This window comes from Mercenaria mercenaria, chromosome 4 (assembly GCF_021730395.1).
Source record: "Mercenaria mercenaria strain notata chromosome 4, MADL_Memer_1, whole genome shotgun sequence".
NCBI lineage: Eukaryota > Metazoa > Mollusca > Bivalvia > Venerida > Veneridae > Mercenaria > Mercenaria mercenaria.
Genome location: NC_069364.1, coordinates 77647359 through 77665084, shown reverse-complemented (window position 1 = coordinate 77665084; position 17726 = coordinate 77647359). Strand labels below are relative to the sequence as shown.

Sequence of the window (17726 nt, the reverse complement as noted above, 5' to 3'; positions counted from 1 at the left end):
TATTATTATTATTATACCAGATTTGTTGAGCGCCCTTTTCATATGGAATATACGTTCAAAGGCGCTTTACAATTAAACATGTGACACATCGCAGATATGTAGGAAAATAACAAAACATGACATATGTAATCACAAAACTGAAACTGAACAATTTGATTAAACGCCTTTTTTATAAATGGCGTTGTACATAATAATAAAAAAATAATAGTCATTACAACAATATCATAAATGAACAATGATAATACTTACCGCCTTATTGTAACAAACAGCCATGACCGCACCCCTCCCCTTGAGGTCGTTTTATCCCTATTGCCAATACCAGTGCTCTAAACACCTGGTACGCCCAGACGGGCTGCATATAGTGGTTCAACCTCCGGTAAATGGTGCCATCATATACTGTATTCGATAGAAATACCACACACTTCAAGAGAAACTCAAGTCTTGCAAAAAAAAAAAAAACCTTACCTCATTTTAAAGAGTTATGATAAAACTGATATAAAATAAAAGTAGGGGTCATATATCTTCTAAGAGAGATTTCTTGTTACATTTGCTTACTGTAAAATCATGTCAAAATCACACTGCTGTGACCTGGAAGTACTACTCATATTAAAATTGAGCTTCACTTCACCAGATACAACCTCCTCTCCCATTGTTCCTACCAAAATGTCAAAAATACATCCACAATGAAATCTAAACAGAAGCTGTTCGATTACACTACTGGCCTAGGATGTGGTCACTACCACTGTCCTCTTTTAAAATTTTGGGTGAAAATTTCATTTTCGGTCTGATGTACAATGTATATCTAACGCAAGTGAAAACCGCTTTGTTATATATGCTAAATTCCAAACAAAATGGTGATTTTATTCGTCGTTTCAAAAGCATCTCGGAAGTTTTTTCAGTCCGTAGAATCTTTTTTTTTGTATATTGATATGTGTTATATTATAATGATATAAATATAGTAAAACTGGGTTGTTATAGTATCCAAATACAAGAAGGAAGTCCAACTTTATTCATAATGCATGCCGCAATAAACAGGTTTCAAGAAGTTTCAAATATAAGGGAAGGCCTGATGCAGAAGTTCCTAGTCCGAAAAGTTCAACTAGTTCTTTTTAAAGGTATGTTAATTAAAATCAGTATTGACTTGTTTTCTTCTCGAAGGTTAGCCTTTCTCAAATTATTTCAGCGAAACCCTTCTATAAAGCGACAATATTAAACACCATATGGAAGCTAGTCCAACTACAGCCCTAAAGAAAACCTGAATTATGGGTTCTTGATGACAGAAATGCTTTATAGGGGTGTATCTTTCCTCGGACCCTGAGTAGTGTTCTATCTTCTGCTGTGAAAAACTTGGAAGAAAAGCTTTTTTTGAGAAATGGATTAGGACGTCGTCGATCTGATGGTTATTAACAATGCTTCTGACGAGTTGGTTCTCTCAGGAATCCATGATTACTGTCTATGAGGATATGGTAAATGTCAAAGTAGAACATGCTACATGTATTGTGCTGTGGATAAAGTGTTAAGTTACTACGAGGAGGAAGATGTAAAATGCACTTGAACCTGTTATATCTGAGCGCACACAGAATCAAGTTCTAAAGAAGTAAATAATGATTTTATTGTCTGGAATTATCAAAAGAAGTATTTGATCATAGCTTGTTATCTGAGTTGCTATGTCGCTTGGTCAGATAGAAGCAATTCATAGAGCTTCCGTTGGTTGGAAATGTATAGGGAATGACGCGGAAAAAACTTAACATTTATTTTTAAAGTGGTATCGGTGGAACTTATGAGTAAAGTTAGTTCCCTCTCACCTCTGCATAAATTCGCATGGTCATAAAGTTACAGTCGCACCGGTTATATGCCGAGGCCGAGAAGAATCGAAATAGGACAAAAGCGTTGACACAAAGCGATATCCAATTTATCTTTCTGCATATTGTATGTATAAAGTAAAAATACTGTTTTGTTTTTCTGTTTTCAGATTTTTTACGGCATAAAGTGATGTTATGTAAATTGTCATTAGTTTTCACGACGGTAATTTCTCTATTTTTTTCCGACAAAGCAATTTTAGAAGCAAGGTAAGTAATTTGGTCAAATATTTACTTCCTAGATGTTATAGGGAAGAAGAACAAAATGAATACATTCTCATTTTCCCAGTTTTTGCTCATTTTCATGTAAAATGTGTGTGTCAGTTCCTACTGTAAATAATCTACATCTTTCATCCAACCGTCAATTAAAGAAATGATATGTTACAGTGTTAAAAGAATAAAAGCTAAAAAAGACAGTATGCTACAGTTAAAATGGGACAGAGGCAATAGAATTACATACCTCTCTCTAAAGATACTGAGACTGGGGCTAGATTTGACATAAGTTGGTAGGGAGTTCCAGAGTCGGATGGTCCTTGGGAAGTAGGAGTTAGAAAAGTACTGAGTGTGGGACATGGGGATTAAGTAATTTAGGTTTCTAGATGGAATAAGATGAGATTGGTCGACTGCAACTGTCTGGGTCCTTATTTTATAAAACATTACTAATGAGTTGTGTAACCTTCTATATTGGAGTGTATTCCATTCTAAAGTTTTCAGCATTTGTGTAACACTACTGGTGTAACTGTAGTCGTACATAACGTACCTAGCAGCTGACCTTTGGACATTTTCGACTTTGCAAGTGAGGGTTTTTTGCCAAGGATGCCAGACGCTTGAACAGTACTCAAGTTGGGGGCGGACATAGGTGTTATAGGCAGCAATTTTGACCTTTTTATTGTCAGTTTTGACATTCCGTTGTATGAAGCAAAGAGTGGAAGTTGCTTTGGAAGTGATATTGTCAAGGTGTTTGGACCAGTTTAGATCTTTGGAAATGGTTATGCCTAGGTATTTAGCTGCCTCACAAGTTTTTAACTCTATGTTGTAAAGTTTGTAGGGGTAGACCACAGGGTTTTTCTTTCTAAAGATTCTAAGGACTTCACACTTGTCCGGGTTGAACTCCATGGACCATGTCTTCTCCCAGGTTTCTAAGTTAATGAGGTCTTGTTGCAGAGATACACTATCTGAAATGGAGTTGATGGTAAGGTATATTATGGTGTCATCTGCAAACATTCTTGCGTTACATCTGACCGAGTCTGGTAAGTCATTGATATATACCAGGAAGAGACATAATGCTATCAGAGTTCTAGGAAACGCCTAATTCTGTTATTTGTGGAAAAAGGACGCCAAAATATTTCAACTCCAAGTCCCCGGGCTTAAAGAGTTTATCAAACGCATATTACCGATTACACAAAAGAACTACTTTGTCCGAAGTTTGCCTGTCATTCAAAGGCGGAGTTTGTGGTGGCTGCTTTACGCTCTCGACCAATCACAGGGATCATTGTTTTCAAATAACCGCATGGTCTGTTAGGTAGAATTGTTTACATAACAGGCCTTTGATTTATGTGCTAAGTGTGTTGATCATTTTGATAACACGCTGCTTATTTATGCCTTTTGCATTCGCTGCAAATTTAGATAATTGGATTAAATGATGACTGAAAGTAGCGGTGTTTGCACAGTAACTGGACTTAATTTAACCATACTTGACTTTATTGTGAAGTTATTCGTAGCCGTTCCCAAATTAATAAATTGATGTGTCAATAATTAACTTGCTTTGTTTCCATAATGGATGTGATACAAAATATATTTCAAATGCCGACATCGTTCGGTCATTTAAAGTATGAAATTTGGGGAATAAAAATTATTCAAATCAATGCAAAATTTTGTCATTCTGATTTGATTATGTCGCCGTTAAAATTAGAAAAAACTTTGCATAAAATGCAAACGTGTTGAATTTAGTGCAAATATTGAAAATATTGATAGTGAGACCGATATAAAATCTAACGTAAACAAAATTAAAACGGATCAGAACTGTATGGAATGATTCCTGGTTCAGGACATTTCTGTGGCTTGAAAAAGTGACTGAAAATGACAGTGTGCAAGAAGTATCTTGCAAACATGTAGTTGATGCCATTGATGATTATGATGACGAGTGTTGTTGTTTTTTTCACTTGAATAAAATAGACTTTGTTTTGAAATGTTATTCCTTCATCTTTTTACCATGAATACAGTTACATTAATGGAATTTTATAAGGCAAGAGTTTTTAATTAGTTATATTAAATACAATATACTGAAATTCAAAGTGAAAATAAAAGTAATTGAGGCATTTTTGTAACTTCATCATATTAGTTATAAGAAACAACCAATTAAAGAATCTGGCATTAATAGTTTTTTTTTCCTGGTCTAGCTTGAATTTTTTTTTTTTTTTGACTGAGATAAAAAAGTTCTGATATGGCATTTTTAATATATTATGACATTTAGATTTACAGCAGTCTGAAAAAAATCTCATTAAGAAATTTAAGATGAGCATTCATCCAAGGTCTTGTCCACCCAAGATCTTTAGATTATAAAACTTCTCTGAGGCCAGTCTAAAATGTGCAGCTACTGATTCATCACTTCGGAATCTGGCTTTAATCTATCTCCTAGTGAGAACCCTGGCTATCTTAATTTTCTGATGGCTGCATCCATTAAGTTATGGTGTGACTCCATTTCTTTTCCTAACCAGTGTAGAACCATAGCATCTTTACACCAACTCTTTTTGAGAAAGTAATGATGTCGTACAGAGTTTGTAGTACAAGGTTATTTCTGACAAAGCCATCGGGTAGAGAACCGTTACTGGTGCAGCAGACCTGAGGTCTAGTGCACTGTCATTTTTGTTATATATAAAATATAGCCTAAATGTGAAGTATAATGATCAGATATTGTCACCAGTAATATGTATGTCATAATGAACATTATTAAAGAATGAAGTAAGTTAAACCTTGACGTACTTGTTAATTTACCGTTTTACCTCAACACACTGATCTTCGTTCTTCGGCAACAGTAGTATCCACCATTTTCTGAGATATTTCCAAATAATAACATTATTGTTGCTTATGCTGGCAATGGTAAGTTATTAGAGCGTTTAGTTATTACAGAATGATTTTTAGCTCGACTTTTCGAAGAAAAAGTAGAGCTATTGCACTCGCCTCGTTGGTTAAAGTATTTGATAAAGTCAAATATTTCTGTTACTATCAAAGCTTTTGACTTGAAACTTAAAATAGTTATTTACTATCAAAGTCTACACCAGGAGAAACAATCACCATAACTGTGATTTGAATTTTGACAGAATTATGCCCCTTTTTAACTTAGAATTTTTTGTTAAAGTTTTTGATGAAGTCAGATATCTGTTACTATCAAAAGTATTGACTTGAAACTTAGAATAGTTATTAACCATCAAAGTCCACACCAGGAGAAACAATCCCCATAACTCTGGTTTGAATTTTGACAGAATTATGCCCCTTTTTAACTTAGAATTTTTGTTAAAACTTTTGATAAAGTCAAATATCTCTGTTACTGTTAAAGCTTTCGACTTGAAACTCAAAACAGTTATTCACTATCAAAGTCTACACCAGGAGAAACAATCACCATAACTTTGTTTGAATTTTGACAGAATTATGCCCCTTTTTAACTTAGAATCTTTTGTTAAAATTTTTTGATAAAGTCAAATATCTCTGTTACTATTAAAGCTTTTGACTTGAAACTCAAAATAGTTATTAACTACCAAAGTCTACACCAGGAGTCCCAGTTCCCATAACTCTGTTTGAATTTTGACAGAGTTATGTCCCTTTTTTACTTGCAATTTTTTTCACTGGCAAAGCTCTAATTCAGAGTCGAGCACTGAGAAAAGTCGAGCGCGCTGTCTTACGGACAGCTCTTGTTAAGAAGTGTGTTCAGTTATGACAGAATGAATTTCATTGAAAAAAAAAAAAGATATTAATTTTGAATTTTCATAAATAGCATAATATTTAGGTCAATTTAAGTTGAATATGTAAGATTTACTATTGTCTGTATTTGGATATATATATACGTCTATCAAAATTGAAATTCGAACTCTATTTAAGATTCATTATGTCACATCTAGGCCACAACACAAGGAGACGCTCTAAGCCTCTTATCATGGCCCACCCCCAAACCCAGCCCCTGTTTACAATTTACAGTTAATTCTTCTTCTTTTTCCGGATAAAGTACAGGGCCCACTCTGGAGCATCGACACACTTAGTAAATTAATATAGGCCAGCAGCTTTCAGAGCTTTCATTATAATTTCATTATAATCTTGAAGAAATTTAATCAGTGAGAAGGAAGACAGAAACAAATTGTTCAAACTTCTACGAGAAATTTAATAATAGTTTTATATTTCAGGTATTGAAGATACTGCATTATGCCACCAACTTCAGAAGGACAAATGAACATGTCCCAGGGTCATATGGGGATGGGTGTGGGGACAATATCCCTGGCAACCTTGATTGATTTTATAGTACAGAGAACATACCATGAGCTTATTGTTCTGTCAGAAATGTAAGTGAAATACTTAGCAAAATAAGAAGAAAGAAGTTGATTTTCTGTCTGAAATGTTAATCGAAATAGGAACAAAGAGTTTGTTTTCTGTCTGAAATTTGTGTAAGTTAAATATTTTGAATTTGTGTAAGTTTATTGTTTTGCATAATAAGTTTAACCTTAAGTCTGTTGGCGGCAAGCGACCAGTGCTGAGCTTGATCTGCACTGCTTGCCATTCAGTCAGTATCTTTATGGATGCACCCCTTTTAACAGTTAATGGTACTGTCCAAATCTAATTGAAAGATGGACAAGTTCATTATAGAAATTTAGCAGGGTAAGGGTTATGGAGTTCACTCTTCTGTCCCAAATTATCTGTGAAGTGTTTATCACAACATTTACAGTGTAAACAGCTTATATATTACTCTCCCTAACCTCTGTCAGTACCCAATTCATTCTCAGCTTGAGTTTTACTATTAAAAGTGAAAAGAAAATAGACTTGCTTTTGGTATGTATTTGTCACAAATAATGAATTCTTTCTTTTAAATCTTCAGACTTCCAAGGAAAACAGATATGGAAAGGTAAGTAAATAGAAATGTCATTTTAGAGCTAGTCCATTGTATTCATTTGGATAATGAAATTGTTTCACCAACCTTCATTACCTGATTTCCCCACTATTTTTCAGAGCTGTATTATTATATATGATATTAAATTTGGACAGAACAACAAGAAACAACAAGGTAGAAACTCACACACTCTGTATTAGGTTTTGAAGTAAATAATTCTAGGGATTTGAAACTAGAGCGATTTAAAACTATTACCAATGTTTCACCTAACAATTTCATTACAGTGAATATAATAATAATGGAGATGAACTTTTCATTTTGTTTAAACCAAAATGATGTTTTCATAATTCTTTTAACCTCATTTACAGCTTTTCTAATCTCTTTAAATATCATTTTGATTATAATAAAGTTCATCTGGAAAATTTTACAGGAAAATTGAGATTGTTCAGTATGCAAGTCGTACCAGGCAGTTGTTCATACGTCTTCTTGCCTTGGTCAAGTGGGCAAACAGTGCCAGCAAGGTGGACAAATGTGTGGTATGTTCTTATCTCAATGTCTAAACTTTGCTTCTTGTTTTGTCGTGAAGTTGAGGTGGTGAATGCTATTTAACGGTTTCACTAAAGCATAAATGTTCAACTTAAATACAAGCAAAATGGTTAGCCACAAGTTTTTCAAACATTAAAGGGTTGGCCTTTCCAAAATGTTCATATTAAATGATACACATAGCAAAAAGTCTGATTTTATACAATTCTTTCTAATATAAATTTCTCTTCTCTTATGTTGTAGGAGATCTGTAACTTCCTGGAACAACAGTCTATGTGGTTTGTTGAGACTGCAGATACTTTGTCAAGAATGGCAAGGGAGACCCTTGTAAATGCCAGGTTAGAAATACAGAGCTTTTTTCCCACTTCTGTTGAAATAGTTCCATTTATCTGGCAGGGTTAAGGCAGGGGTATAATAGTGAAAATACTTGCCAAGAATTCTTCCCAAAGACCACTTGATGTGTGGATCCTCATTAATTTTTTATGTAGTATCCTTGCTGTGTAAAAAAATCCACATTGTTGCAAAAAAGGATGATCAACTTTATCAATTTTATAAGTTGATGAAGGCAATTTGGCACTTAACGCATTATCTCATTGATTGATTTTTTTTTATATTTCACCATTACAATAGATTCAAGAGCATTTCTGTTAAAATAATGATATTTATTGTTGTTGTTGTTTTTTTTTCAGACTTCCGAATTTCTCACTACCATGTGCAATAGATGTGCTTACACTTGGTACCTATCCAAGACTCCCAAAATGTATCAGAGTGAGTTAGAATTTAAATATATATAAAAATAAAATTTGGTATATTAAATTGTTAACTGAAAAAAATGTAAAATTATGGCAAGACGAAGTATCTTTTATCACCTCCCTTATTTACATTGCAAACAGCTTTTTTTCTGACAGTGTTATAATCACGGGTACTAAACAGTGCCTGCGGTACTGACTGTGCCGACGAGGATTGAAGGCACTTCGCTTCCTGTACCGCAGGTACTTCGTCAATGTTTGCAAAACGAGCAAGATCGGTGAGTGATTTTTGTCATTTTGTTACTCAAGAAGATTTTTTTCAAAAATCGGGAAATGTAGCGGGGTGTAGATGTATCTTATCTACATATCCATGCTAAAATTTGTGGCAAATGATCAATTTCCTAGAAACGCAAGGACAAATAAGTTGAGAATGAAACGTGATTTTTTCACATCAATGACTGTTTAGACTCGATTTCTTTTCGCTGACCCAAACGATGTCGTCTCCGCCGTCGTAAATTGTATTTATAAATGACATGTGATCTGCTAAAACATAAAATGTGTCCAGAAAATTTTGAATTTGTACGTTATGCCAATTTTGGAAAAGTGCCGCAGGCATTTTGACGATGCCGCAGCCCCTTCGAGGTGCCGCAGGCACTTGGAAAAGTTTCATAAATTTGGCCCATAACTAACCAAATCTCAAATAAATCGCATTCGTACGACTATATTTTATATTCACAAATATAAAAAGTTTAGCAATCGGTTTATCATCGCGGGTAATCTTAAACTATAGTACGCGATTGTTCTGGTCAGTTGAAGCAAACTGTATTTCCAAAACATTATGCTTTTTGAAAATTGCCTTCTCTGCCCGTCCTATGCTGCTCGATATGTTTTTTTTTTTTTAAGTTTTGTTTGCAGGGAATAAAATAGGTTTTTACGTACATGTAAAAACTATTAAAATTCTCCCGTTTGATCGTTTATGAGCTATACTTATTAAGTTCTCCTTTTTTCTGAAAACATTTTTAAAATAATTTTTTTTTTTGTAGATACACTTAATATTTCCAGGAAACGTTAGGCTATTAAAATAACTACAGAAAATTTCAAACATCGATATAGTTTCTGATTTTATACCGTAATAACTGTCTAGCTAGTAAATGTCAGCTGTCCACAATGGGCTCTTACACAAATGGTATCGAAATTATAATGTGAATCATCGCAATAATATTTACAGGAAACTTTTGACTATTGAGACTCTTATTAGAAAACTTCGCTTTATCACGATAATTTCTTGAAGTATCGTGACAGCTACCTACCTATCTCGTGGCAGAGGTTATAATGCAGTAATTTAGTCAAAAATGTGCTTCCGTGGTGTGGGTGTAGTCGAAAGAAGTCCCTAATAAATAGATCTTAAGTTTTCTATTTTTTCGCGCATTTTCGCATAAATCGGGAGCCAAATGGGCATCATTCTACTCGTGAATGAATTTTACATAAAATAGGACACTTTTCATGCTAATAGTCGCTTGTTTTCGAGTTGTTTTACTTGAAAACGAAAGTAGGGTTTTTATTCTGCGGACCGCTTTCTGAAATGCGCCAATATGAGGGTACCTGACTTCAGTTGACTTGCATTCCACTGCATACTATTCAACACCCCTTTTTCTTTTCGTTTTCTTGAAGGAAATGTTGTTTCTCTGTTCTTCCATTTGTCTGTTTGTCTAGTTTCGGCCAAATATATGTCCCGATACTTTTTGAAAGTGCCTGCGGCACCTCGAAGGGGCTGCGGCATCGTAAATATGCCTGCGGCACTTTTCCAAAAGTGGCATAACGTTCAAATTCGGAATTTTCTGGACACATTTTATGTTTTAGCAATTCACATGTCATTTATAAATACAATTTACGACGGCGGAGACGACATCGTTTGGGTCAGCGAAAAGAAATCGAGTCTAAACAGTCACTGATGTGAAAAAATCACGTTTCATTCTCAACTTATTTGTCCTTACGTTTCTAGGAAATTGTTCATTTGCCACACATTTTAGCATGGATATGTAGATAAGATACATCTACACCCCGCTACATTCCCCGATTTTTGAAAAAATACTCCATGCAGTAACAAAATGACAAAAATGACAAAAATCACTCACCGATCTCGTTCGTTTGACGAAGTACCTGCGGTACAGGAAGCGAAGTGCCTTCAATCTTCGTCGGCACAGTCAGTACCGCAGGCACTGTTTAGTACCCGTGATAATGAAAACCTGCATTTTAGGTGCTGTATGTTCTGAACATCAAACTTTAACACTTTTGCTTTGTCATATCAAGTTTCCAGGGTGTTGTAGAATTTTGCCTGAATTAATGCCTAAAGTGGCACCTAGGTTTTGCCTGAGGAATTTAAATTGGAAAATGTAAAAGAACAATAGGATTGCCCTGTCAAGATGTATTTCTGCCTCTAGAATGAATATACAAGGAATATAATGACTTTAAGGAATAAATTTCAAAAAAAATTTTTTTAACAGTTTAGTAGATCTTCTAGAGTGATTAATGACAAATTTAGCTAACATATTTAGGAAAACCAATTTCAAGACACACACACCGATTGGAAAAATAGTAGTGATAAAAACTTTGGCATTGTCAAAAATCAATCACTTAGTTGTAAGTCTACCAAATCCTAACCCAAACAACATTAAACAAATACAAAACCTTTTATGTTTTTATGGAACGATGCACCAGACAAAATTAAAATAAATAATATAACGCAAGATTATACTAAAGATGGCTTAAGAATGATTGATGTTGTAAAGTTTATGAATTCATTGAGAATGACATGATTAAGAAGATATCAACAGAAGAATTCTAAATATTTTACATTGGTTAAAGACATGCCCAATTTTATCTTGTTTTACAATATATGGTAGCGATTATATAAAACAGAGGCTGACCACAGTAGACAATCTTTAATGGAAAGATGTGTTTAGTGGTTTTATTCCTGTTTCGAACAAAAAGGAACCTGAAAAATGGGAAGAATTTCTCTCCATGCCAATATGGTGCAACAATTTAAAATAGGGGGCACCAGTTTCTGTTTCAGACATTATTGAAATGCAGGAATATTAAATGACCTTATGAACAGGAATGGTAACTTTTACACATATGAGAATCTGTTAGACATGTATGATATTCAAACCAATTCCCTTCAGTATCAGAACATATTACATTCACTGAGAGCCAAGCTGGATAGACTGCATTTTACACACTTAGCAATTAAGAAAGTAAGAAATTAACCCAATCCAGCCATTATTGATAAGGCTAATAAATAGTAGCGAAAAGGGTTGTAATAAAATTTATGACACAGTATTAAAAAATGAAACAGCACCAACATCAAAAAGAAAATGGATTGCAGACCTGAACTTGAATAATAATTTTGACTGGAAAAATATAAACTGGCATTTAAAATAACTAAGGATTCTAAAATATGGTGGTTTCAATTCAGAATCAGCCATAGAATCCTGGGGACAAACTATTTATTAAAAAAAAAATGGAACTTAAAGGCGTTCGCTAGAATTCCCTGTATATGAGATGGGCGAAAATTTTCCCAATAACAGAATTTCTTTAAACTTTGGATATTGAAGGACAATCATCTAAGAAACAAAAATATGCAATAAAAATCATAGGTCACCGTTATCGAAAAAGAGTTATCTGCCCTTGAAAACGCCATTTTTTGGGGAAATGGGGTTTTCAAGGGCAGATAACTCTTTTTCGATACCGGTGACCTATGATTTTTATTGCATTTTTTTGTTTCTTAGATGATTGTCCTTCAATATCCAAAGTTTGAAGAAATTCTGTTATTGGGAAAATTTTCGCACCAAATTGTAGCATAAGTCCTTAAACCAGACGATTTATGTACATTCTGTAAGCAACAGTCAGAATTTTTAGTTCATTTATTCTGGGACTGTAACACATCAATATTTTTTGGCAAAGTGTCAAAAATTGGATAAGAAGAAAACATAACATTATAGAATCAGAATGGTCAAAAACTAGGAAATAGAAATACCCAAACTGCCTTTTAAATGAAATAGTAATATCATATCTATCAAAGCAAAATGAATTTTTCTGATCCAAATATTCAAGTTTTTATAAAACAGATTTCACTGCTTTTTAACATGAAAAAAGTTTCAAGCAAAGCAATCAGTGTCAATGAATAAATTTAATAATATTTGGTGCGGCCATGCAGTATTATTTGGAGATGACAACTAACACAAAAAGACATTGTTGAAAAAACTTTGTCCTATTATCATATACCATTTCCCCCTTTGTAATGTTTGTCTTGGAAACACTCACCAAAGACTACCTTTGTACCTTTATATATTATACTTTAAACATACATTTTAGATAATAGTGACTTATTACTTTATTTGCTGGAAAAAACACATTTACAATTTGTTTCAATAATTGGAAGGCAATGATCAGCAAGAGAACCAATATGTTATAGTCATATTTAAGCAATTTTCTATCCCAACTAAGAACATTAGTGCAAGGGAAAGAAATCTTTCATCAAACACATTATTGAAAAGGCCAGTGGGTTAATTCCCTTGTTTTTCTGGTAAAATCATATTTCTTCAATTTCAATTTTCCAAAATGTTGAGTCTTGTTGTTTTGATTTTCGAGCAAGGCACACAATAATTTAACTATTCTGAAAATGAGATTATAAAACTCACTATTCAGTATTTATATTCATTAAAATAACAGCTAGGTATATGCAAATGGATTTGTAAAATGGATATATATGCAAGATACTCCCATAATTATACTCATTTATTTACTGTTTGTAAATGACACAAAAAAGTTTTGCTTTTTACGAATTTTGATATTGAATAAAACTATAGAAATCTCTTGCCCTCAATTATATGCAGTACTATATCTTTTTATGCCCCCGAAGGGAGGCATATAGTTTTTTAACTGTCTGTCGGTCTGTCAGTCTGTCAGTCTGTCCGCAATTTTCGTGTCTGGTCCATATCTTTGTCATCGATGGATGGATTTTCAAATAACTTGGCATGAATGTGAACCACAGTAAGACGACGTGTCGTGCGCAAGACCCAGGTCTGTAGCTCAAAGGTCAAGGTCACACTTAGACATTAAAGGATAGTGCATTGATGGGTGTGTCCGGTCCATATCTTTGTCATCGATGGATGGATTTTCAAATAACTTGGCATGAATGTGTACCACAGTAAGACGACATGTCGCGCGCAAGACCCAGGTCCGTAGCTCAAAGGTCAAGGTCACACTTAGACATTAATGGATAGTGCATTGATGGGCGTGTCCGGTCCATATCTTTGTCATCGATGGATTGATTTTCAAATAACTTGGCATGTATGTGTACCACAGTAAGACGACCTGTCGCGCGCAAGACCCAGGTCCGTAGCTCAGAGGTCAAGGTCACACTTAGACGTTAAAGGATAGTGCATTGATGTGCGTGTCCGGTCCATATCTTCGTCATCGATGGATGGATTTTCAAATAACTTGGCATGAATGTGTACCACAGTAAGACGACGTGTCACGCGCAAGACCCAGATCTGTAGCTCAAAGGTCAAGGTCACACTTAGACATTAAAGGTCATTTTTCATGAAAGTGCATTGATGGGTGTGTCCGGTCCATATCATTGTCATTCATGCATGGATTTTAGAATAACTACGCATGAATGTGTGACACAGTAAGATGACGTGTCGCGCGCAAGACCCAGCTCCGTAGGTCAAAGGTCCTAAACTCTAACATCGGCCATAACTTTTCATTCAAAGTGCCATCGGGGGCATGTGTCATCCTATGGAGACAGCTCTTGTTTTCTTTTATATAAAAAAAGTACATTTACAGGTGTTAATTAATTAAATAATTAAGGGACTCGTCCCATTGATGAAAGGCTAGAAAACTTGTTTGTATATTGTAAGTGTGGAAGAAAAATAAAACGATATAATAAAAAGAAATACGGTTGTTTTAGTTTATTTAATTGCTTTAGTTTCAGATGAGTTTAAAAAATTATGTCTTATAATAGTATATAGGATTGAGTGTGGCCTCTGTGGCAAAGTGGTTAAGGTTGCCAACTTCAAATGACTTGGTCCTTACTGATGTTGTTTTGAAACCCTGCTTGGGGTTTAGAATTCTTTTCTGTGAGGAAACTATTTAGCTGGCTTGCATAAGATCAGTGGTTCTACCTAGATGCCAGCCTAGGCCTGAAATAATGCCAGGAGGGTGGTCTTTCGCTGGAAAGTGACCATATGAACTATAGTTGCGCCGTTGTGATGTTAAACTCAACAACAACATGTATACAAAATTGAGCATATATAATATAATAATAATTTATTATGTCCTTTGTAAATTTTACTTTGAGGCAGGTCAACAGAATTTCATATTGACCTCAGCATAGGTCTGTAATTGAGAGATATATTAGGGGGCTGTCCCAGGGATAAAAAAAGACTGCTAGTTATACACTGGTATCTATGGTTTACTTGTAAAATCTGAAACTGTTTGTTTGTTAGTAAATTCTCAAAAGCTGACATTTCTTTGAGATATTGTTTTTTTCTTGTAGGAAAAGATAGTTCCACCTGACCCAATTACACCCAATGAGAAAAAGCAGGTACTTCAAAGGTTAAACCAGGTCATCCAGTACAGACTTGTGTCCTGTGAACTACCACAGCAGATGAGAAAGTTGAAAATCGGTAGGTCCATTAATAGTGTACATTTTCACATTACTTATCAGCATTATCCAACTTAGTTCCCACAAATTTAAATTGCACAAATGCTTCCCTTTGCTTTAACTGATTGTCATGGATATATACCTAAGATCAGTCATTAAAAATGTGTTAAATTGGCTTTCAATGTTTTTGCACTGTTACTGTTTACTCCATGTGCATAAATCCTCTTATTAGATTGAGGTATGTCGTTGGTCGGGCGGGTGGGCGGATGGGCGGGCGGCGGCGTCAAACTGGTGTTTCCGGTCAATAACTTTTGTTTTGGTAAAGATATTTGAAAAAAAACTTGGTATATATGTAGCTTATATCAAGACAAAGGCTGGGATTGATTTTGGGGTTTCTGGGGTCAAGGACAAGGTCACTGTTACTTAAAATAGAAAAAGGGTTTCCGGTCAATAACTTTTGTTTCGGTAAAGATATTTGAATAAAACTTGGTATGTATGTAGCTTATATCAAGACAAAGACTGGGATTGATTTTGGGGTTTCTGGTGTCAAGGTCAAGGTCACTGTTACTTAAAATAGAAAAAGGGTTTCCGGTCAATAACTTGACTTAGGAATGAGCTATCATGATGAAACTTGGTGTATAGAAAACTTATATAAAGCTGTAGCTTGGGATTGATTTTGGGGTTTCTGGGATCAAGGTCAAGGTCATTGTTACTAAAAATAGGGTTAGGGTTAGGTTAGGGTTAGGGTTAGGGTTTGGGTTGTGCTTTAAAGTGGTGCACTGTGATTCAGTATACTTTTTTATTCTTATGAAAAGTGTTGAAAACCTTGTATCGTGGCATTGCCGCGTTTCTTGTTTCCATTTCTTTTATCAGATACATTTGTGGTTTTATGACAATACTGGTTCTTGACCCTCTGTTAACTGTAGCATCTATTTTACATACATACATTTGTGCATGAAACTTGCAAACTGTAGCATCTATTTTACATACATACATTTGTGCATGAAACTTGCATTTTTATTTCAAAGTAAGTCATAAGTTACAAACACGGATGTTGACATATTTCACTATGCTGTCAATATCTTTTCTAGTGCAGTCAGTATTAATGGAAAGTGTGGCTTTTGTAGAAATTGTCCTCATCCTTAATTCTTGTCTATTATCAAATAGTTTTTAAAAAATGTTAGAGAATGGTAGCCACACAGTAAGATTTGAACAAGCATTTTAATGTACAATACTCAAATGTTCTCTGATGCAGAAGAATTGAGAGACTAAGTGCGATTCTGTCATTTCAGAAAATGGGCGTGTCAAGTTTCTTGTAGAGAATGAGTTCCAGGTGACCCTGACTCTGATGGAGGACAGTCCTGTGATACCGTGGCGGCTGTTAGATATTGATATCCTTGTAGAGGACCATGAAACAGGAGGTAAAAACTGGCGAGCATGAGTTTTATTTCTTGCTATTTCTAATCAGTTTTAATCTGTTTTGGAAGGAAGTTAAAATGTGATATGTAATTTTTCAGGCTGGGCAAACAACGTGTTCTTGCCAAGAGCTTTGACCAGTTTTTCTTAGGGATATGATTTAGACTTTCAACCTAGTACCCACCACATTTAATGTTTAGGTATTTTACCTTGATAAATTGCTTAATATTGTGAAAAAAGACAGTGTTTGTGAGTATTTGTTTTTATTTCAGATGGGAAAGCATTGGTACACAGTCTACAGATAGGCTACATACACAGGCTAGCTCAGTCTAGATTGCTGGATAATGACAAACCACTACATGACCTATACAGAGTCCTACGTATCCTTGTCAAATACTATTTTATGGGGATATTCAAGGATTTTTTTGTGAAGAACAGTTCATGATTTAGTTAACTATGTTTCTCAGGTAAAAAAATGACAGGAAGGAATCATTTAATTCCTATGAAAACCATTCAGATTGTAAGTTCTAGTTAGGGAAGTGGTATGCTTATCTGTACAATACATGCCAAAGATGGATTACATTTGTGTTAAAGCCTTCACAGATGTGAAAGGGGTACCTGAATTTTTTTTCCTTAACATCTTTTCAGATTCATTTTGTCAGTCTTTACAGCTTGAAGTTCTTAACTCACAGGTAAATGTCCTAGTATAGTTTAGTTAAAAAGGCCTTTGTGGCGGGGTGGTTATGGTTGCTGACTTCGAAAACCAACATAGTGCATTTGCAACCTGCATGGATCCTGACCAGACTGGTCAGGATCCATGCTGTTCGCTAACGGTTTCTCTAATTGCAATAGGCTTTGAAAGCGAACAGCATGGATCCTGACCAGACTGTGCGGATGCAGGTCGCAAATGCACTATGTTGGTTTTCTCATGGCACGGCTAATTATCTGGATTTAACAAAAAAATCAAGATATAACTCTACAAGCTAAAACCTAATTTTGGGGGCTTAGTAATGAAGCTTTTAATCAGGATCAGGTAGCAGGTTAATTTTGCTAGAAATTAGGACAGCATCAAAGAGAATGTGTTTTTGATTTTTATATTACAGACACAAAAGCTGATACGGGAAAGACTGGGTGATTCTCTCAGTATAGATGAGTATGCTGTGGGAAAATGTCTGACTGTGTCTTATTGGAAGTAAGTGTGATTCTTATGTATACATTGATTGATTTTAATAAATATGTAAAAACTGATTTAAATTTTAAAGCAAAATATTTTTATAAAAAATAGTAGCTCTGACTGGAGTAAGTGCTTAATATTTAGACATATTGAAACCATTTGATTTCCTGCTTTAGACCAAAATGACACTTTATGAAGATACAAATGTGTGCATGCATTTAAA

General features: G+C 34.7%; 1 protein-coding gene across 1 annotated transcript in view; it reads left to right on the top strand.

The window, feature by feature from the left end:
* The first annotated feature begins 1813 nt into the window (after positions 1-1813).
* LOC123552209 (mediator of RNA polymerase II transcription subunit 14-like) overlaps positions 1814-17726 on the top strand; it is a 49390-nt gene continuing 33477 nt past the window's right edge. Inside the window, 11 exon segments of the mRNA XM_053541739.1 lie at positions 1814-1929; positions 6254-6409; positions 6940-6966; positions 7382-7487; positions 7738-7832; positions 8184-8262; positions 14806-14935; positions 16206-16334; positions 16602-16709; positions 16978-17021; positions 17433-17521. Coding sequence (XP_053397714.1) covers positions 6273-6409; positions 6940-6966; positions 7382-7487; positions 7738-7832; positions 8184-8262; positions 14806-14935; positions 16206-16334; positions 16602-16709; positions 16978-17021; positions 17433-17521 — 944 coding nt within the window. The 5' untranslated portion in view covers positions 1814-1929; positions 6254-6272.